The sequence below is a fragment of the Cervus canadensis genome, chromosome 8 (genome assembly GCF_019320065.1).
Source record: "Cervus canadensis isolate Bull #8, Minnesota chromosome 8, ASM1932006v1, whole genome shotgun sequence".
Taxonomy (NCBI): Eukaryota; Metazoa; Chordata; class Mammalia; order Artiodactyla; family Cervidae; genus Cervus; species Cervus canadensis.
Window position 1 is genome coordinate 36,854,554 of NC_057393.1, and position 23,181 is coordinate 36,877,734.

A 23,181-nucleotide genomic window follows, 5' to 3' on the forward strand; every position below is an offset into this window, starting at 1 on the left:
ATAATAAAGTAAAATCCCTACTTCACATCAGACACAAAACTAACTCAAAATACACCAGAGCCTAAAAATAAGACCTAAAACTATAAAACTGTTAGAAGAAAACATGGGGATAAACCTCTGTAACCTTGGATAAGGCAAAGGTTTCTTAGATATGATCTCAAGAGCACACAAGTCATGTGTTTAAAAAAGATAAAGTCAACTTCATTGTAACTAATAACTTTTGTGCTTCAAAGGATACCATTAAGAAAGTGAAGACAACCTCAAGACTAGCAGAATGCATTTGCAAACCCCATATCTGATAAGGGGCTTGCATCCAAAATGTATAAAGAATCTTACATCTCATCAATAAAAGAACAAATATGCCACTTAAAAATGGTCAAAGGATATGAATAGACAGGTCCCCGAAGAAGATACAGAAATGGTCCATAAATAAATGAAAAGACATTCAAATCATTAGTCATATGAAAATGCAAATCAAAACTATAGTGTCACTTCATACATACTGGTATGAATATAAACAGTCAGTTAACAGTTATGTGCTGGAGACTTCCCTGGTAGTACAGTGGTTAATAATTTGCCTGCCAATGCAGGAGACACAAGTTCGATCCCTGGTCCAGGATGACTCCCCATGCCATGGAGCAACTAAGCTTGTTGAGCCACGACTACTGAGTCTGCGTTCTAGAGACTGCGAGCTGCAACTACGGAAGCCTTCGTACTCTGGAGCCTGTGCTCTGCAACAAGAGAAGCCACTACAATGAGAAGCCGGCACACCACAACTAGAGAGTGGTCCCTGCTTGCTGCAATTAGAGAAAGCCCACATGCAGCAACAAAGACCCAGCAGAGCCAAAAATACATGAACAAAATTAAAAAAATAAAAGTGTTGGCAAGGATATGAAGAAATCAGACCTCTCATACATGCTGTTGGGAATGTAATATGGTGGAGCCAGTTCCTGGCTGTGGTCTGGCAGTTCCTCATAAAGTTAAACACAGTAACCATATGACCCAGCAATTCTACTCTCTAGTATACACCCATGTATGAAGACACACATCCATACAAAAACTTGCACACAAATTTTCATAGCAGCATTATTTATAACAGGCCAAAAAGTGGAAACAACTAAAATGTCCATCAACTGATAAAGAAATAAGTAAAATGTGGTATATCCAACATTATCCCTATCTATACAAAGAATGATAATTTGGCAATAAAAAAGAATGAAATATGCAAAAATATGAAAGAAGGCTTCCCAGGTGGCACTATTGGTAAAGAACTTGCCTGCTAATGCAGGAGACACAAAGAGACATGGGTTTTGATCCGTGGGTTGGGTAGATCCCCCCTGGAGGAGGGCATGGCAACTCACTCCAGTATTCTTGCCTGGAGAACCCCATGGACAGGAGCCTGGCAGGCTACAGTCCACTGGGTCGCAAAGAGCTGCACAGGACTGAAGTGACTTAGCACACACAACATGAAAGAACCTTGAAAATAACATTTAAGTGAAAAAACAATCACAAAATACCACATATTTAATATAAAATGTTCAAAACAAGCAAGTCTATAAACAGAGGGGATTAGTGGTTGCCTAGGACTGGGTATGGAAGGGAGAGTGATAGAGAGTGATTGGCATGAGGTTTCTTTTGAGGGAGACAAAAATGTTTCAGGGCTTCCCCAATGGCTCAGTGGTTAAGAATCTGCCTGTAAAGCAGGAGCCACGGGTTTGGTCCCTGGGTAGGGAAGATCCCCTGGAGGAGGGTATGGTAACCCACTCCAGTATTTTTGCCTGGAGAATCCCATGGAAAGAGCACCCTGGTGGGCTACAGTTGGGTTGGCTACAGGTGGGCAACATAGGGTTGCCAAGAGTAGGACACGACTGAAGTGACTTAGCACACAAAATGTTTTAAAATTAGATCGTGGTGATAGTTGCATGTATCTGTGGATTTACTAAAAATCACTGAATTGTACACTTTATCTGGATGAATTACATGGTATATAAAATCTATTCAATAAAGCTATTTTTCACAAAAATAAAACCGAAGGCAATAGGAAAACACTGTGGGCAGAGAGGGGATAGGAGATGAGAAAGTGCTAAAAACAAACTTTGCCTCTTTTAAAATTAGTTGATGGCAGTCAAATGGTGAGGTCTGAGTTAAGAAGGATAGAACTCACTTGGAAGGCTGCAAACTTTTTCTCAGTTCGGCAGAGGTTAGTCTTATTCATTGTTTACAGTCTCAGTTCATTCAGTCTTCCATCTCTTCCCTTGGGATGAGAAGAAACGGGTATGCCTCTCTATCCCCACATCTAACACACGAGTATAGTATTGTCAAATGTGCATCTTTCTTCATTCTGAGAACATGGAACCTGTAGATGTCAAATCACTATTTCTCCATTTACGTCTTGGTTAGAAAGTTCTGATAGTATCTAAGTGAGGAGTGTGTTGGAGAGAGAGTTGCTGTTCGCCCCGATGACAGGAACAATAGAGGGCAGATTGTGTAGGATGACAAGGGCTTAGAACTCCTACTCAGAGGAACCAGGGAGGGACAAATCAGAACTAGAGGAGGAGGTAAGACTGGTGGGAATAGAGAGATCTTGGGTATTCCAATATTTGGGTTATCATATTGCTTCCCATCCCATCGGCTCTCCACTGTCCCCACTCCCACTAAACACACATACCAAGTACTCCTGTTTTTATTTTGCATGCCAAAGAATTAAATACATGGAATTTGCTGCTTACTATCCCTGGGTTGGGAAGAGCCCCTGGAGTAGGAAATGGTAACCTGCTCCAATATTCTTGCCTGGAAAATTCCACAGACAGAGGAGCCTAGTGGGCTGCAGTCCATGGGGTCACAAAGAGTTGGATATGACTGAGCAGAGCACATCATACAGTCACACTTCTACAAGACCACAGAAATCAGTAAAAATAAAGCAACTGCTTAGGGAAAGAACATGGGCTAGGATTATGAAAACATTTATCCACCAAAGGAGAAAGCCTCCACTTTCAAAGGGCTAATAACTAAGAATGTAATGACAACAAGCTTCTCATATATTTCCACCATTACCCATGAGTACTCATCCATTTGAAGACTGTCAACTGATATAATTATTAGCTGCTAAGAACAAGTTAGACCACTAACAAACTAGATTAACAACTTAGTTCATTACGACACTGAATCAGATTCAAATTTGTTCCACAGGCCAAAGGTTCTTTATTGTCAAAACCCTTCGACAATAAAACTTGACATAAAAAACAAAGTACTTTAAACCTTATGACAAAAAAATAGTAAAAAATTTTAAATATTTGGGAAAATACTGGACTTATTTAATGAATTTGAAGACCACAAACTGTCACTAATAAGACAACTTCCTTCTCTCCTTTTATGTTTTTACCCATGGATAAATTTCTACAACTGTATTATACTAAAAGAGAAAGAAGAGTCCTTACTTTAGATAACAGATTATTCAGCTCGTGGGGATGAAGCTTCACCACTTCTCCAAGTTGCTGTGCAGCAGCTTTCCTTGTAACTGGAGTAGTGCCAGTGTCCAGCAAGATAAAAAGACGGTCAAGCCTAAAATAACAAAAATATAATGGTTATTCTGAAATGTGTCCTCATATATGTTTGAGTCAATAAATGTACATATTCAGCATCTATGAAGAGAGAGTTATGGCTGAGTTGTAGGAGATAAACTAATCTACTCCTAAGGAACTTGCTATGGAGGTGGAGTGAGTGGGAAAGGCAAGTAAACAAATAATTAGAATATAGGGTATAACACAGGAATTGTACATGCATATACACGTCCAATAAGCACATGTCAGAAAAGGAAAAAGTGCTTTAAGGAGCTGGGATGTAGGCAATAAATACTATATCCCCAACTGTATAATACTAAAAGGGCTTTCTAAAAGAAATGGTGTATGAATTGGACCTTAATGGTAGCAAAAAAAATTCAATACTGGTGAAAATGAGGCGGTAAAAGGGAAAAGGGGGAGAAACATCTGGAAGAGGGAATAAGAAGAGAACAGCAGTAAGACAAAGGAGGCTATATTTAGAGAAGTGAGTAACACAGTCTGGTTGTAATTCAGGGTACACTTAAGAGAATAGTGGAAGATGTAGCTACAAAAGCAGCTAGAGACCAATTGTGGAGACCCCTGAATTATAGCCCAGCCATGAAAGAGACTGATCAGGAGAGACATGGGGGCTTCCCTGGTGACTCAGTGGTAAAGAACCTTCCTGCCAATGCAGGAGACACGGGTTCCATCCCTGATCTGGGAAGACCCACATGCCAAAGACAAACTAAGCCCATGAGCCACAACTATTGAGCCTGTGCTCTAGCGCCGGGGAGTTACAACTACTGAGTCCACATGCTCCAACTACTGAAGCCCTTGCATCCTAGAGCCCCAGTTCCACAACAAAAGAAAGCCCATGCACCACAGCAAGAAGCCTGCACACCAGAACTAGAGAGAAGCCCCCACTCACTGCATCTAGAGAAGAGCCCACTCAGAAAGGAAGACCCATCACAGCCAAAAACAAATAAATAAAATTATTTTTTAAAAAAGAAAGTCATGGAACTGGAGCTATGCTTCAGGAAGGTTAGTCTTGCAGCAGGGTGGAGCAAGAAGTAAAAAGGAAACTTTTATGAGAACTTTTAGACCTGAACTACAATCATGGTTACAAGACTAGAAAGAAGTTGGGGAAAAGGCTGCAGAATTACCATGGTAATGTCATGGAAATGAAAGGATTCTGAGACTCTGAATCTTAGAAATGAAGATGTCATTAAAGAAATGGGAAGAACTAGTGGAAGAAACGTTTCTGAGGAAAGATGACAAGTTTATTAGTGGCAGGATCAGGAAAGCAAGGGGAAAGCAAAAAGAACAGCTGAAACAGAAATCTGATGTTCAGAAGAAAGTTGAGACGAAAGGTATATAGATACACGAGTCATTTGTATAGAAGTGACAGAATGGCAATAAGATCTCTGAGGAAACAGTATGTAAAAGACAAACACCATTATGGGCCAGAGCCACAGCACCACGATTCAAATCCAAGTTCTGACACGTATCCAATAGGTAGTTTGGAATAAAATCACAATGTCTTACACCTGGAATAAGTGGGGGGAAATGGAAAACTGTGTCACTTTGTTTCTGGGATACAGGAAAATCCTAAGATTTGAAAAAGAGAAAGAAACCAGTAACTACTATCAGCTGTCCATGTGTCATATAGGTCTAGCCCTTCCACCACAGTATTAATCAGGTTCAATAAGGCAAATGGATACCACAGGTAAAGAAAGGAAGGCAGTCTCATATACAGAATAAACGGGTATTTATACAAGATGAAGGATGAAAAGGGGCAAGGTGATATTAATTGTGCCCCAATCCTATATGAGGGGAGATTTCGAGAACAAACCTTTACATCTCATCTAATGAGGAAGAGAAAACAACCAAGGTCCCAAAGTTAAGCATGACTATTAAGTATTAAGAAACTGCAAACAGGCTCATCTTTTACCTCTGGGATTATTTTTCTTTTACAAAGAACTAAAAAATTAGAAAGCAAAGCTCTAAAATCCCTTTATAACAAAATATAAAGCTATAAGGGGTCACATGAAATAAGCAGGGTCTTTTCTTCTTTTGGAGGGGGTTGCTGCTGTTTAGTCATTGAGTCTGACTCTTTTATAACCCTATGGACCATAGACCTGCTGGGTTCCTCAGTCCATGGGATTTCCCAGCAAGAATTCTGGAGTGGTCTTTTCCTTCTCCAGGGGATCTTCCCAACCCAGGTATTGAACTCACATCTTTTCCTACATTGGCAGGCAGATTCTCTACCACTGAGCCACATGGGAAGCCCTTTGGAGGGGGCAGTATTTATCAAACTAGCCAGTTACTAATAAACACAAAATCATTGTAACTAGTAAAAAAAAAAAAATATACACACACATACACATATATATACACAACTGGGCTTCCCTTGGGGCTCAGCTGGTAAAGAATCTGCCTGCAGTGCACAAGACCTGAGTTCGATCCCTGGGTTGGGAAGATCCCCTGGAGAAGGGAAAGGCTACCCACTCCAGTATTTTGGCCTGGAGAATTCCATGGAGTGTATAGTCCATGGGGTCACAAAGAGTCAGACATGACTGAGCAACTTTCACATATATGCAATTAAAATAGGCTTTTTTCACTCAAGAAGGCTAAGGGTATCATGAAAACTTTTCAACTGACTCAAAATACTAAGAGGCAAGGTTCAAATTTTACAGTTAAGGGTATATACAGTTAAGGGTATTTAAACAAAATATGAGGTAATTAAAGCCAGTGACATAAAGAAAAAGAGAGTAATACAACACAATTTTGGCTTCCTATATACTGAATGGCACACAGTGATTATAAAGAAATTAATTCTGAAAAAACACTGTGCATGGACACACCCTACCTTTTGACATAATATTTCTCTTTATCTATCCAAGGCTGCCTAAATACTTGCCTTCATTCATTTACTCTTCAGGCTTTGCTACAGGATTTGGTGAAGAATGACTCAGAGATAATGGGACAAAGGGGAGGAAAAAAATCTTCTGACAGTGGTTTTCATAAAATTCTAACACTAAGTCAGATCCCAAATCCTTTTCCCATTAAAATGACCTCCCTCATACATCCCATACATAACTCTAAGAATGCTCTTTGATGTATTTTCATCTTTATAACTGATTGTGATGTTAAAGTTACTGAAACTGTCTCTGAAACTTCACAACAAATATATGCCTATTGCCAGGACTAATTCTGAATGCCTCTACTCAATGAAAAGAAATTTGCAAAAAGAAAATGTAATATCTATGAACAATTTTCTATCAAGGCAAATAAATATTCATTTTAAATCTATATTCTATGGCAAACAAAATTATCAAAAATTAAATGTTTTATTATAAAAATTATGTCTTAGGTCATATTTATACAACAATGGACTTATATCTGTATATGATGCATGTATTCTTTATAACATAAACTGTATGTATACAGTTTACATAAATCCAGGACCTTACTAGAGGAAAAGTTACAAAATGGTAGAACAACTAGACTGGAAGTTAGGCGATCTTTAAAAGTATTACTTTTGTCACTTGTTAGAAGACTTAGAGAAGAAACTCACTTAACTTCATTTAACCTCTTCTTTTATAGGGTAAAACTAGATTTAGTCATATTTCATACCTTCACATCACTGCAATTGTTTATAGTTTTTTTTCCCCCTTAAATACCATGTTTGTCATATCTTTGATTTATCTGATGCAAAGTTCCTTAGACTGAACCTCTGGATAGATTTCAACTATTGGATTGGCCAAAAATTTTGTTTGAGTTTTTCTGTAACATCTTACAGAAAAACCCAAACTTTTTAACCAGCCCAATACTTCATAACTCCTTTTCAGTGATGGAGTTCCTGCTTTTGTGATGAAAAGCAAAGCTGGCTGCAAAATGAACACTCTAAGGAAGTGACAATACTAACCTGTTTGTAAGTCCATGTATAAATAGTCAAAATTGAGTTTTCCAAGTTTCCCCCCAATCATTTCCACTTTCCTCAAGTCCCAATTGCCATTACCTATTCCTTAAAAATGAATGGACTGAGTAGATCCCTAGGTTATTAGAATACAAACTATCTCACCTCACTTATTACCTTTCAAAGGTCTTTACACTCATCCTTTCAATTACAGATGAAAAGACAGTCGTTATTTCTCTTCAAGACTTGCATAATGTCTCGCCATTTTCTTCATACCATCTTCTACCCTCATTCAACTATCCTTTCTCTAATATCTTACATCACTGCCTTATTAATCTACTCTCTTCTGTCTTTAAATATAAATATAAATCTTCTGTCTTTAATAAGATAAACCGCTTGACCTCCATCTTCCAGAACACTCTTTTTGCTGCCAAGCATCTTGAACAAGTGTTTAAAATCACTTCTTTTACCTTCTCACCACATACATTTTAATCCCCATAAATCAAGTTTCTATCTTTCTCTACTACTGAAATAGCACATCTGAAGGTCACCAATGAAATTCTAAGCTCTAAAACCAATAGCTTTGTTTTTTGTAAATCCAATTTTCATGATTCTTCTGTGACATCTGATTTCAGTACGTACCCCATTCTTAAAATACATTCCTTCCTAAGTTTTCAAAACATTCTATTACCCTGTTCTTCTCTGATCTCTTAATTCTTTCCATGGTTTCCCTATTCTTAACATGCTTAATAAGAATATTCTCCCAAATTCAATCCTTGGCTGTTCATCTCTCATCAGTTTCTCCTGCAGGAAACTGTAATTTGTTTAAACTATAACACAGAACAAATAATCCCCAAATCTAGCCCATCTGGGAGCTCAAATGCAAACTTTCAACTGCCTGATGAGCAAAACTCCATACTAATAAGATCTCACTGCTAAGTTTACTTCCTAGAACACCCTGTGATCAAACCTTATTATAAAACTTTCAATGGCTCACTCTTATCTACCAGGTAGTAATCAAAAACAAGAAAGTATCTCCCAAACAAGGGCCATTTTGATTTCCACAATTTTGTCAACACTGTTTCTTCTACTTGGAATGTCTTCTCTTGGTCCAATTCTTCAGCTCACTCCCACCCATTCAGATTCAGTTCAAGTTCTTTACCTCCTTGACACCATCTCATGGACTACTACATAATTACATCCTCTTCTAAAATCCACAGGGATTCTCATTTTGCATAACCATTTTGGAATTTATTATACATTTTTTGTGTCTTTACATTAATCTGTCACATGTTGTCCTATGCTTATGAGGCTTCACCTTCTTCAATGATTCTTTTTGTCCCCCACAATACTGTGCAAAGTGTCTTTGCACAGAATTCAAATATTTGTTGAGTACCTGGTTGTAATTAAAATTATAGATAAAGAAAAATTCATAGGTTGAAGCACCATTTTTAAACAAAGAGAGTACTATATATTTTTTTTGCTTCCTTTGAGAAATATCTTTAATCTGTTACAGCTATACTACACAAAAACAAGTTATAAAAATAACAGAAGTGATGCTAAAGCAATGTTTCAGTAAGTAAAAAGATGAGTACAGCAGTACTTTAGCAATCTGAACATCAAGGCAGTTATGGCTGCTGCAAAGAGCAAGCTGAAAACGACTGGGCGGTAGGCACTGTATTCCTTCAATAATTTCTACCCTTCCTCAACTTTCCTTTAGTCCTCTGCAGAAACAGTCCTGCCCAAAGACCTTCTACTCCTCTAACTTAATGCTGAATTTGCCTCACAACTGCACAGTTCCTCCTGCCTCTGCTTTCTGCAAAGCCTGATACCCCAATGCCACGTCATGTCACCTCTGCTCCCTCACAGGTCACCTGCCCTGAGGGTACATCAGCTCATCCTCTCATCCAATTCCAGACCTATTCTCACCTCTCCCACCTTTTGATAGTGCGATTTGATTCCCTGAATACAAGAATGGGGACACAAGGATGCTTCTTTGGTGCTCCTGACTCAAAGCCCCTTTTGGAGTTTTTCATTCTTCTCTCCAGGATAACAGACTAGATGCCACACAAGAGGAACAACAAAGGGATGAGCAGACAGGATCTCACAAGAGGGCAATCTGGCCTGTTACACCAGGATAGCCAGCTCTGAGGCAAGCGGGTGAGCACAGGGTCAGGACACAATGGGAAAGGCTGGTGTGATGAACAGGCAGGGGAGAGGGAGAGAGGACATGACACAGAGCCAGCATTATGCTGGAGGGCAGACGGGGCCCTTGATGAGGGACAAGTCTGAAGGAAGCCAGGTGATCAAAAGAAAAAGAAAGTTAAAAGAAGGGCTGATTGAGGGAATACAGTACTTATCACAATACTTCTTTTGGCTAAAGCTTATGTTGCATAACAGCTAATAGTAAAAAATGCTACTCTTCATTCTCCAAAGGACAGACATATGGAGGAGAAAGAGGTAATAGATGTCAAGCTGAACAGAAGATACCAAAGACTGTAGAATAAATAAAACATGGTGCAATTATATTTGACAGTATCCACTGATTACATTAAAAAAACAACAATCATGGCATCCGGTCCCATCATTTCATGGCAAATAGATGGGGAAACAATGGAAACAGTTACACACTTTATTTTCTTGGGCTCCAAAATCACTGCAGATGGCAACTGCAGCCATGAAATTAAAAGATGCTTGCTCCTTGGAAGAAAATCTATGACAAACCTAGACAGTGTATTAAAAAGCAGAGACATCATTTTGCAACAAGTCTGTATAGTCAAAGCTATGGTTCTTCCAGTAGTCATGTATGGATGTGAGAGTTAGACCCTAAAGAAGGCTGAGCACCAAAGAATTGATAATTCTGAATTGTAGTGTTGGAGAAGACTCTTGAGAGTCCCTTGGACTGCAAGACCAAACCAGTCAATCCTAAAGAAAATCAGTCCTGAATATTCATTGGAAGGACTGACGTTGAAGCTGAAGCTCCAATACTTTGGCCACCTGATGCAAAGAGCCGATTCACCAGAAAACACCCTGATGCTGAGAAAGATTGAAGGCAGGAGGAGAAGAGGATGAAACAGGATGAGATGGTTGGATGGCATCACTGATGCAATGGACATAAGTTTGAGCAAGCTCAGGGAGATGGTGAAGGACAGGGAAGCCTGGCATGGTGCAGTCCATGGGGTCACAAAGAATCGGACATGACTGAGTGACTGAACAACAACTGGTTATGAATCTATTGATGATGATAATCTGGCCCATTTTCAATTGGATTTTAATTCAGAGAAATAACTATAAAAGACATGATCCATGTTTATTTTATGAACCTGTGATTTCAGAAAACTGCTCTAAAGACTGCCTAGAGGGAAGAGGGGAATGAGAAGATAGGAGTGTGAGATTAACAGACACAAACTACTATATATAAAACAAATAAGCAACAAGGATGCATTGTACTGCACAGGGAAAGACAGCCATTATTTTATTATAACTTTAAGTGATATATATAAAATATTGAATTGCTATGTTATATCCTTGAAACTAATACAATATTGAAAATTAATGCTACTTCAAATTAAAATAGAAAATGTGGTTTTAAAAAACTGGCTGTAATTTAACTTCTCTTCAGCTGTTTGTGCTATCATAATTAAAAAAGTAAGAATATAAAAAGGAATAATATGCATGCTAAACTATAAAAATGTCCTAGACTACTACTTCAACATCAATAAACAAATATATATTGCATTTCCACTATCTGAGGATGGAAAAAGAAAGTGTTTAAGATATAACTTTCGCAATCTATTTCCAATCTCAGTATTCTCAGAATAAATTTAACTACTCTAAAAAAATTATGCAAGGTCAACTGACAGAGTATGTCAGAGATGGCTTTGTAATTGTAACTAAAAGGGAATGATCAGTCAAGTTTGTCCATTTTGTCATGCATTTTTTACATTTACTATATGAGGCTTTTCTTTTCTGTGTTACTTAGGGAATAAGAACATAAATATCCGGTATCAACACTGTGCTTAGTCCTACACAACGTCATTAAGCAAGGAAGTTATGGTCAAAAGAAATTGCCTAGACTGATGTTTTAAAATGTATGCCTTTAAGTTCCTACTGTGGGTTATTTGAAACTATGTTAATGCTACAAGAAAGTAGATTAATTTGAAATACCACAGAGAACACAGAACAAATATGAAGATGTGAAACAACACCAAAGCCAGATGCAAGGGCAGGTGTGTGCCAGATATTTATATTCTCCCCACACCCCCCGAGAACAGGAACTCCATGAGAATGGGAAATTCATTTTTATTCTCTGCGGTATCTCCAGCACCTGGAACACAGAAAGCACTCTGTAAATACTTGTTAAATGAGTGCTGAAAAGGACAGCCAAGGTGCACTATTTCCTTCAGGACACTTTTTCCCCCCTAACCTCTGCCCCTTGTATGACTTTATCTTAAACATAAAAATCTAGATTTTTCAGGGGAAAAAATGTGTAGTGGATTAAAACTTCATTTCAAAGTGTACATTTTAAAATGGTTAAAATGGTGAATTCTGTTAGGTGTATAGTACTTTGAGAAACAGACTAAAGAAACAGGGAGGAATTTAATCAAAGGGATTAAAATGGATACACTTATATAACACCTCCTCTACCTTTCATAGCTTTTGGTCCCCATTTTTAAAGTACAAAATATTTAATATATTACAATTTACAACAGTGTCTTCTCTCAATCTTATAATGGATAGAAATTAGTAATAATGGAGGAATAGGCCTAGCAAACAAAAAACACTTGTGCTCTCCTACAGGTGTATTCTCCTACAGGTAAATGTATTAGGATTTTCCCTGTCAAGAGCAAGGACCCCCACATCAAGAAGCTTCCCTTTACTGTGCAGAATAGGTCACTGAAACAATGTTTCTCTGAAGCATCAGCAGTATTGAGAGAGAATTAACACAACAGAGCAAAGTTCTGCTCACATGTAGCAATTTGTTTCTTCCATAAGAGGGTATGTTCAGAATCTTTTCTGAACACAGCATCATTTTTAAACTGCAAAGATGTGTGTCACAGACTTAAGGTATAGCTTCTAAAACAGTCAAGTCATAATTACTGTCTACATATTTTAGACATGACCTTTATAGCAGAGATCACTGATGGAAAATTCTCTAAATTATATTTTTACATTCTCTCTATATGATCAAGGAAAAACTAAATTCATGATAGCTAATTGATGCATAACAACAACCAACTGTGGTATAAACAGGCAAAGGTATCAAAAACAATCTTTTAAAAAAATCTGTATTAAGCTATGGAATCCAACATTGTTACAGATTCACCCACCACCTGTAATGAACTAAACTTTTAACAATCCCTCTAACATTACCTTTACTGTTGGTGGCTCAACTCCAATTAGTGACAGATGATAGAGGGAAAGAGTCTTACAAAACAACATAGTATTCAAAGATTTAATAATTATTATTTAAATTGCTTGCAAACAACACTGAAAGCCTGTAATATATACTAATTTGGGGTTTTTTTGCTTAGTTGACGTTATAAGAGCAAGTCAAGTAGCTAGTGAGTGTGGCTGACTTTCCAGCATTCACTTATTAAGGGCAACATGTCCTCTCACATGTGTATACTCTTACTAGGGGTCTAAAGGAGTCACACATTTTTAGTAGTATTTCACTGCATTTTATGGAGAACTTCAAATGCTATCATTGTATTTGCAATTTTAGAGTCACAAAGATTTGTGGGATTTTTTTTTGGGGGGGGGGGTTGTAGCAAGATTTAACTCACCCATAGGGGATCAAGAGTTGACCATACATTTTACCATTTGCTACATTCTTATAATTCAAAGTACTACATTAAAACTAAGCCTTTATAAAGGCTAAGTGTGGGACTTCCTGGTGGTCCAGCGGTTAAGAATCTGACTGCCAATACTGAGGACAGGAGTTCCATCTTGGGTCTGGGAAGATTCCAGATGCCTTGGAGCCATCTAAGCACGTGGGCCGCAACAAGAGAAGCCACTGCAATAAGAAGCCTGCACACCACAACTAGAGAAAGGCTGCTTGCAGCAACGCAGATCCAATGCAGCCAAAAATAATAATTAAAAAAAAACTAAGTGGGGTCTAAAAATTTTGATTACACAAAATGCAGAATTAAATTATATCCAATTTGCATTATAAAAGACCATGCTATCACAGAATTGTACTAGACTATAAATTTATAAAACTAGTTCTGATGATATTTATCGTTTTTTAAATTATAATTCTGGTCAATATTCAAACCTATAATGAAAGCTTTTCTCTCTTAGGGAAATTTGTAAAACTCAGAAGCACTTACTGAAAAACACCAGAAATACTCTACAAAAGTTACAGAAAAATCATGACAGGAATTAAACAAGAAAACAATCACCCATTTTTTAAAAAGTATATTGAGCACCTATGAGAAAAGGCACTCGGGAAAGAAAGAGCAAAGACATTCACTTCTCTTACAGAGTTGATGTTAACTCAAGCAAGAAAGCGAACAATTAAACAATCACAAAGTATGATAAATATGACTGGCAAGACAAAATCTCACCAGCTGAGATGAAGTAATACCAGAGAAGGCTTCCCAAACAAAGTGACACATGTATAGGCTTAGGGTTTAGATCTAAAAACTAAGGTTGGGGGTAGGAGGAGAAGGTAGGAATTAATGTTCTAGAGACTAGGAGGTGAAAAAGAACAAAGATTCAGAATTAAGAAGAGACAGACTCAAACAACTTGACAAGATTAAGCTTAAAAAGGTAAAGCAGGAACCAGATCACAAATGATCTGGTAAGATGTGTTTGTTACAAAATTTGTCCTTTATCTTAAGGCAACAGAAAACTAAAAGGTTTTAACAGGAAAAAAAAAAAAAGAAGGCTACATTAAAATTAACATTAGCAAACAATAATATAAGTGAAGCAAAGAATAAATTAGAAAGAGACACCAATGGAGGCAGGAAGAGCAGAATGGCTGCGGTGACAGGTGTCTTGGATTAGAGATGATGGTGGTATGGAGTAGGACTGTGATAAATAGCCTGGAAAGAAAAGATTGGCCAGAGAAAGGTTAGAAAGGTAGAACTGACAAGATTGGATCTGGGGACTGGCTAGACTGGGGGAAAGGAAGGGAGGACTAAGTCAAATATTATTCCTGGATCTCTGGATCTGGCGATCTGAACTTAACATTTCCCTCCTATTGGAAATATTTAAAGGTTATAAAAACATTACCATTTTTCAGTCACACACTGATACAAACAGTGCAAAAAATATTTTAGATTTGATTCTCGCAAATGATTTTTATCTCTTCAACCATTTTCAACCTGTTCTACAATAAAATATTAAAATGAGTCTGTATGTATGTGTATGTGGTTATTCATGTCAGACTCTTTGCGACCCATGGAGTAGTCTGCCAAGCACCTCTAATCCATGGGGATTCTGCAGACAAGAAAACTGGAGTGCATTGCCATGCCCTCTTCCAGGGGATCTTCCCAACCCAGGGATCAAACCCAGGTCTCCCGCATTGTAAGCGGATTCTTTACTGTCTGAGCCACGAGGGAAGCCTAAGTGAGTCTGTATTTCACACCAAGAAGAGAAAGGAAATTTAGTTCATAAACATGTGCTCAGTGCATGGAGGAGGTCAGTTTAAAATTAAACTCTGTTATTCAGAGTGAATCCTCATATGAAAAAGTCAAGGACTTGTAGTATCCCCAAATCATAAAGTGTCTCAAAAGTGTTTTCCACGAACCTATTATATTATCAAAATAAGCCCAGGACTAGTTCTTTTATAAAACCATGACAAGTTTTCTCTTTAAAGTAGAATTTAACAGAATTTTGGCAAGCTAAATAAAAAAGATCTACAGAAAAAAAAAGCACCACCTTTTGAAATCCAATGTCAAGAACAAAAAGCAGCTGCTTTGAAAACTCATTCATTAAGAAATGTAGGTGCCCTAAACTTCTGTAAATACATTTGCATTAGTCAAGCAGATTAGGTGCTCTTTAAACTTTCATTTTTTTCTCTATTTTATAGAGAATACACATCACAAGATAAGAATTTCCTCACACTGAATGGAATCAATCTATGAAATAAAAATTAGATGCCCCCTACTGCAGGTACCTTGCAGTCCCTCACACTCAACTCTACTGGGTTTCTCCCACACACTTTTTCATCAGTTATCTAGGGAATCTGTGAAGTATGGGCTATCCTTTTGCTTGCAAAATAGGAATCTGTTCAATTAACTCTGAAAAATGAACAAAAACTATGTTTTCTGAACTGTCATCATTTTTCCCTTTCAGTCTATATGGTAGAAGGACCCATTTCTAACAAACGTGGTGAACCCTTCTGTCTGCTATCAGAGGGGCTATCCCCTACTTACGCATATAAATGTCCACTAACGTCAAGGCTCTGACAAAATGTACTCCCCACCCAGTCTCTCATATTGGAGAAAAAGACGACTTTCCTGCTACCTATACAAAGAAATGTCTTGCTGGTCTCCCTATAGTTTCCCATACTTTCCTATCGAGGGGCCATCACTTTAAAATAATTTAAGATTCGTGATACAACTTTCACGCCTTGGTTAAAGAAGATGATACTAATAAAATAATTTGCTAAAGATTACAAAGCTGACGACTGTTTGTGTACTGCCAAACGAAACGAAGAACCATACTATAATGTAAGAAAAAAGTATTCAGGAAAGAACATATCCCTAAAGCCGTAAACACAAATTTTAACATAATTAGAAGGTCACTTAGATAACTAACTCAAAGTCTCCCCGACTTCGTCAGTTACTACCAAGTTTTCCCGTGAAATGGAGATTAGGGGTCGGCCTTAGAATACTAAGAAAGAGAAAAGATTCTCCTAGAACTGAAAGAGGGAAGAGAAACCAGAGAAGAGAAACATGGTGAGGAAAGAGAAAAACTAGCTCTAACGTGCCAAACGGTCTATTCAGCAAGAAAAAGGCATTCCTGAACTGACTGACGTGGAGTAACCCCAGTCCAAAGCCCCGCAGACTGAGGGGAGAACTGCGGAGTCTAGGCAGGAAGGCGCCCGAGCCCAGTGACAATGGGAACCTCCTGTTCGCTCTGGAGGAATTAGACCCACCTGGAGACCGCCATGGCCGGACGCCGGCGGTTCGGAGCTCCCCGCGAGCGACGAGCCGCGCAGCCGAGGCGCTAGTTTCCAGGGAGCTGAGCGGCGCAGGCCCAGGCCGCGGAGCACAGGGGAGCGGCCGATGCGGCGCGGAACGTCCCGGCGCGGGCCCGAGGGCATCTGCCCTGCCGCCTATCCGAGCTCTTCCCCGCCGCGGCCGGGGAGCAGGGGGTCTCAGACAGCGGCGGAGGCGGCAGTGCTCCGACCCGCACGACTTCAAACCGGGTGCCCCCAGCCCCGCTCTTTGCTGACGCAGGCGTCGGCACGCCGGACTGAGCGTCAGCGCGCCGGAAGTGACGTCAGCTCACCGCGAGGTGCTCCGCTCTGCTGCTGAGCCGAAGGAGTACGGGCTGATGCGGCCTGGCGGCACCAGCTGCCAAAAGGACTGTTTGTGCACTTCCGGGGGGGTCGTTAGTCTTCAAGGACTTAAATTTTACAGAAGGAAAAAGGTCGATCTAGCCGAGACTCTCAGAGTTCAAAACCTTTACTTCTAATTCTTCATCGCCCCCGATTCTCATCTCACCAGACTGCTCCTAGAGAAAACAGAATCCACAGGTCCATAGGATGCTCTAGTCCAGATGGCGATCCCAGTGGGAGGATGAAATCCACAAGAAGACACGGCTCAAATGTTTGCCGTGTAACCGTCGTATGTTCTGCATAGGTATTAGAGGGAAGAACTTCTGCCAACCATTTTGCCAAGTTTGGTATCTTAATTGTTTACCTTGTTGGTACCATCATTTTCTCAACCGTATTTGAAAACTGTCAGCCGTTTATTTGTGTCTTTTTTTGCTGTGTAGCTGTTCAGTCTCTTAATTTGTTAGGTTTTCAAGCGTTCTCTGTCACCTAGTGCATGCCCTTATCACCTTAAACTTGATTTTTATGATAGTAGTCAAAGTAATATTTCTCCAGCTTCTTCAGTTGAGCCCATCTTAAAAGCCGCCAACAGATGAATCTTCAAGAAACACTGCTTTCATCGAGTCACTCCTCTGCTTATAAAACTTGTCCATTGGCTTGTCATTACCTGGAGAAGCTTTGCCTCAGCCCCTGAGTCTTTTTCATACATAAAATAAGACTAATGAGAAGTACTAGAGAAATAAAATGAGGTCATGAGGCTAGAAGAGCTTACAAGAGTTTATAAAGTGTAAAGGGAAAGAAATTTAAAAACCTATGTGCTAGACATTTGGCATGTATTATCTCATATAATTTATAGGTTAATCCTGTAAAGTAAGTTTTAATCTTCACTTTATAGGTTAGAAAACTAAGCTCAGGAAGGTTAAGAAATTTGCCCAAGAGCCAAGCTACTAATAATATATACTGTTCATTCTTAAACAAATACTAATTTGGCCCCTGTTCTATGCCAAACACTCTGTTAGGCACTATTTATACTATTAGACAAAAGCTGATGTTTAAATGCCTTCATATTTAACCAGCTCCTCCCACCTGCCTTCTCAGTTCATCTACCACCACTGAAACTAACAAGCAGGTACATTTACTGATCATACACTACATTAATTTATTCAGCCAAAATTAAGTACCTACCACACGCTAAACTCTATACTAGAGGTTAGGGCTTCAGAAGAAACCAAAACAGATAAGGTGCCCACTGTAGTTGAACTTACTTATTGGAAGGAAAAAGAGTGAACAAGTAAATGAGAAAATATCATGTTTATATGCTATGTAAAACAGAATGATAGGATAGAAAGCATGATTAGAGACTCCAAACTGGGTAATTAGGGGAAAACCAAGGAGGAGCTTAATCTGAGGCCTAACAGGAGGGAGTCAGCTATGTGAAAACCTGGGGAGTCTTCCAGGTAGGGGTAAAAACCTCAGGTAAAAAGTCCTCAGGTAAAAACCTAAAAGAAGCTGGCTATCTTGGGGGACAAGATGGGACAGGTAGAAAGGCGCCATTGTAAGGAATTTGGATTTTTGTCTAGCAGTAGTGAGGTAGGAGATAGATAGGCTCCAGGTTAGACATTTACAACTGGCCTCCTGTTTGCATTTCATGGGATACAAAGAAGTGGGTTTCAGACTGGATACTTAAAACTAGCCTCTTGTTTACATTTCCTGAGACAAGATAGAGGGACTCTCGTGGAGGAATTTACAATCAGCCTCTTCTTTGACCTCCAAAATGGAAGTAACAACAGAAACGGTAAATAACCAGTCTTTCTCTCTTGTAAATACCTTAAGGTAATAGTCATGGCAATAGTCAAGGTAATAATCATGGCAAGAACAGTTAAGTCGCTCAGTTGTGTCCAACTCTGAGACCCCATGGACTGTAGCACGCCAGGCTTCCCTGTCCATCATCACCTCCTGGAGCTTGCTCAAACTCATGTCCATCAATTTGGTGATGCCATCCAACCATCTCATCTTCTGTCATCCCGTTCTCCTCCTGCCTTCAATCTTTCCCAGCATCAGGGTCTTTTCCAAGGAGTCAGTTCTTCACAGCAAGTGGCCAAAGTACTGGAACTTTAGCTTCAGCAACAGTTCTTCCAATGAATAGTCAGAACTGATTTCCTTTAGGATTGACTGGTTTGATCTTACAGTCCAAGGGACTCTTGAGAGTCCAACACCAAAGTTCAAAAGCCTCAATTCTTTGATGCTCGGCTTTCTTTATAGTCCATCTCTCATATCCATACATGACTACTGGAAAAACCATAGCTTTGACTATATGGACCTTTGTCAGCAAAGTAACGTCTCTGCTTTTTAGTATGCTGTCTAGGTTAGTCATAGCTTTTCTTCAAAGGAGCAAGCATCTTAATTTCATGGATGCAATCACCATCTGCAGTGATTTTGGAGTCCAAGAAAATAAAGTCTGTCACTGTTTTCATTGTTTCCCCATCTATTTGCCATGAAGTGATGGGACCAGATGCCATGATCTTAGTTTTTTGAATGTTGTTTTAAGCCAGCCTTTTCACTGTCCTCTTTCACTTTCATCAAGAGGCTCTTTAGTTCTTTGCTTTCTGCCATAAGGGTTGTGTCGTCTGCATATCTGAGGCTATTGATATTTCTCCTGGCAATCTTGATTCCAGCTTGTGCTTCATGCAGCCCATGGCAAGGACAAACAGGGACAAAACCCTGTTTGAGTAAAGGATTAAGGGATCTCCATTCCCCCCTTTTGGGGACAAGGGAGACAGTATGTATGTGCAGAAAGGCTCACTGGAGTCAAAAGTCAGGGGATAATTTCAGGCCATAATGAGTCTTGCTCCTCCCAGAAGCCTTCACTTTGAGGACCATCTTGGATGAGGGGTGCATGCACACCTCAGGGGAGGGTCCTGAGACAGATCAACCCGTGGCCTGTGGGGGAACAAAGCAAGATGATTGGCCTGAAGGAAGACAAAGACCTGGAAAACTGTCCCCTAAAGGATTTAAACTTCCCAAAGGCACGGCTCTCTTCTGAGTTTGCCCATAATTTTCTTTTCAAATAAACTTTTTACTTACTCTTTATCTTCTGCCTTCTTGCCTGAATTCATTCTTTATTAGGCAGGCAAGGACTAGGGATTCTAGCCTTAACTGCTGGCCCCTGTGGTCCAGTGGTTAGGATTCCCAGTCTGGGAAACTAAAATCTTGCTTCCAGCTACTGCTCACTGCAAGCTGCCAATTACCACTGCATGCATTTGAAATCAATAGGAAGTCATAGGAGGGTTTTAAGCATGGAAGTAAAATGATCTGATATGCATTAAAAAAAAAAAACCTTACTCTTTAATATCCAAGAGGTAATTAGATACGATATGTAGTTCTAAATGACATATAGAAGAGAGGTGTTACAGACTGGTAAGGCATAGTGTAATAAAAATATTGAAGTCAGAATAGCTTGTTTTTAAATCCTTCCTCACCACATTTAATAGTTGTGTGTTCAGGGAAGTTGTATAACCTTTCTAAGCTTCAACTGCTTCTGGAAAATGGGGACAATAATAGCACCTTATAGGGTTGTTCAGTTCAGTTCAGTCGCTCAGTCATGTCTGACTCTTTGCGACCCCATGGACTGCAGCACGCCAGGCCTCCCTGTCCAGCACCAACTGCTGGAGTTTACTCAAACTCATGTCCATTGAGTCAGTGATGCCATCCAACCATCTCATCCTCTGTCATCCCCTTCTCCACCTGCCTCAGTCTTCCCCAACAACAGGGTCTTTTCAAATGAGTCAGTTCACATCAGGTGGCCAAAGTATTGGAGTTTCAGCTTCAACATCAGTCCTTCCAATGAACACTCAGGACTAATCTCCTTTAGGATGGATGGGTTGGATCTCCTTGCAATCCAAGGGACTCTCAAGAGTCTTCTCTAATACCACAGTTCAAAAGCCATCAATTCTTCAGAGCTCAGCTTTCTTTATGGTCCAACTCTCACATCCATGCATGACTACTGGAAAAACCATAGCCTTGACCAGATGGACCTTTGTTGGCAAAGCAATGTCTCTGCTTTTTAATATTCTCTCTAGGTTGGTCATAACTTTCCTTCCAAGGAGTAAGTGTCTTTTAATTTCATGGATGCAGTCACCATCTGCAATGACACTGTTTCCACTGTTTCCGCATCTATTTGCCATGAAGTGATGGGACCAGATGCCATGATCCTAGTTTTCTGAATGTTGAGCTTTAAGCCAACTTTTTCACTCTCCTCTTTCACTTTCATCAAGAGGCTCTATAGTTCTTCTTCACTTTCTGCCATAAGGGTGGTGTCATCTGCATATCTGAGGTTATTGGCCAAAGTTTAAAGGAAATAATGAATATAAAGCATTTAACCAAGTGACTATAACTTTAAACACTCAAAAATGTTATTAACTCCATTGAGCAAACTTTTTGTTAACTATGCAACCTTAAGCAAATGACTTAAATTCTATGTCTCAATTTCCTCAGCTGTGAAATGGAGATAAAAATAGTACTCATACACAACCTTTGGGGTTTGCCTGGTGGCTCAGTAGTAAAGAATCTGTGTTCCAAGGCAGTAGTTGCAGGTTCAATCCCTGGGTCGGGAAGATTCCCTGGAAAAGGAAATGGCAACCAACTCCCGTATTCTTGCCTGGGAAACCCATGGACAGAGGAGTCTGGTAGGCTACAAGTCCACAGGGTTGCAAAAAAACATGACTTAGCGGCAACTAAACAACAACAACACAACCTTTATCTGAGACCTTGGTTAAATGGTTTTCTGAATTTAGAATGTTTTAGATTTTGAGAAGTCATCCAATGCATATACCTTGTCACGCCCCAAAAGCTTCTAGGGCAGTACCTAATAATCAAGTACATTTACAGTTTTGCAGCAAAACGTATGAATAGCCATACTAAGAGGACGAAATAAGAGACTCTATATAGCTGCATGGCAGGGACTTTCCTGGTGGGCCAGTACCCTGTGCTTCCAATTCAGAGGGCATGGGTTCCATGGGGAACTAAAATCTCACATCTCGCATGCCATAAGGAACAGCCAAAATGTAAATAAATAGAAAATATCTTTAAAAAATAACAACATAAATAAATAAATAGCTGCATGGAAGTTTAGGTCAGGTTTTGCTCCCAAATGAATTTTTTAAAAGTGTCATGTTCATGTGTTTTTCAATTCCAGAAGTGTAAATAATGGATCATGAACCTCTACTTTATAAAGTAGTTGTAAGGCTCAAATGAGCTGATACATGATACACTAAACAAATACTAAGTGGTAAATAAATTTTAGCTATTTTTTTTTAATCACCAGAAAGGTGGCTTCAGAGATCAACGGCAAAAGAACTATTAAATAAAGAATGTTGGACCATTGGCTCTCCATGTGGAGGGGAAAATCAAATCCCTACTTCATATCATATCTCCAAACAAATTTTAGATGGATTAAAGTTCTGAAATTGAAAGCACAACTTGGAAACTATTAGGAGGCTATGTTGAATATTTTTACCTCAGGGTAGAAAAGGATTTCTTAATGCACAGAAAATTCTTAACATTCAGGAAAAAAGAAAAAAAAAAAAACCCATAAACTTGAACTGACTAAACTGTAAAACTTGTATATTGCAAAAGAAAAGTATCCAAGGGGAGGGGGAGGAAGATTGGCTTTCCTTGAGTCTCTTTTAAGAGCAGGGAAAAACTTTCCCAGAAGCTGACAGCAAACATGGACAAAATATACAGACTTGTGTCACACCTAAAACTAAACCAGCCTCTGGCAATGGGGATGGAATTATCCTTAGACCAGCCAGGAGATGGGAGTGGAGTCAGCTTCCCCTGAGAGAACAGCTCTCCTGGAAAGATGAGCTGGAAAGATGGCTCCTTTGCCACCAGGTGTCACACACCCAAAAAGAAGAAAGGAAACAGAGTGGTGCTTGTTTCAAAAAAGCAAAAAGCTTCCACCAATTCTTAATAGAATTATATCTCATGACCAGAACTGTCTTATATGGCCACCATAACTTCAGGGAATTCTAAGAAGATAGTGGAATGATACTTCCATAAACTTTATACTTCTTATATGATCAAAGAGACTTTGATATCAATATTAGAGTATAAAGTGTCCAGTTGTATTATTTAGACTATTATGTCAAAGTCAGTAGATTTACAATTACATTGTTGTCTCATGCTAAAAACAAAAATATATTTTAGATAAA

At 39.2% G+C, this 23,181-nt stretch overlaps 1 protein-coding gene across 1 annotated transcript in view; it reads right to left on the minus strand.

Annotated features, from left to right (window-relative positions):
* Nucleotides 1–16,880, minus strand: part of BTAF1 (B-TFIID TATA-box binding protein associated factor 1) — an 85,179-nt gene extending 68,299 nt beyond the window's left edge. The window contains exons 1-2 of the mRNA XM_043476013.1: nucleotides 16,568–16,880; nucleotides 3,438–3,561 (exon numbers count right to left, since the gene is read on the minus strand). Coding sequence (XP_043331948.1) covers nucleotides 3,438–3,561; nucleotides 16,568–16,581 — 138 coding nt within the window. The 5' untranslated portion in view covers nucleotides 16,582–16,880. The remainder of the gene's footprint in view (nucleotides 1–3,437; nucleotides 3,562–16,567) is intronic.
* Nucleotides 16,881–23,181: the final 6,301 nt, after the last annotated feature.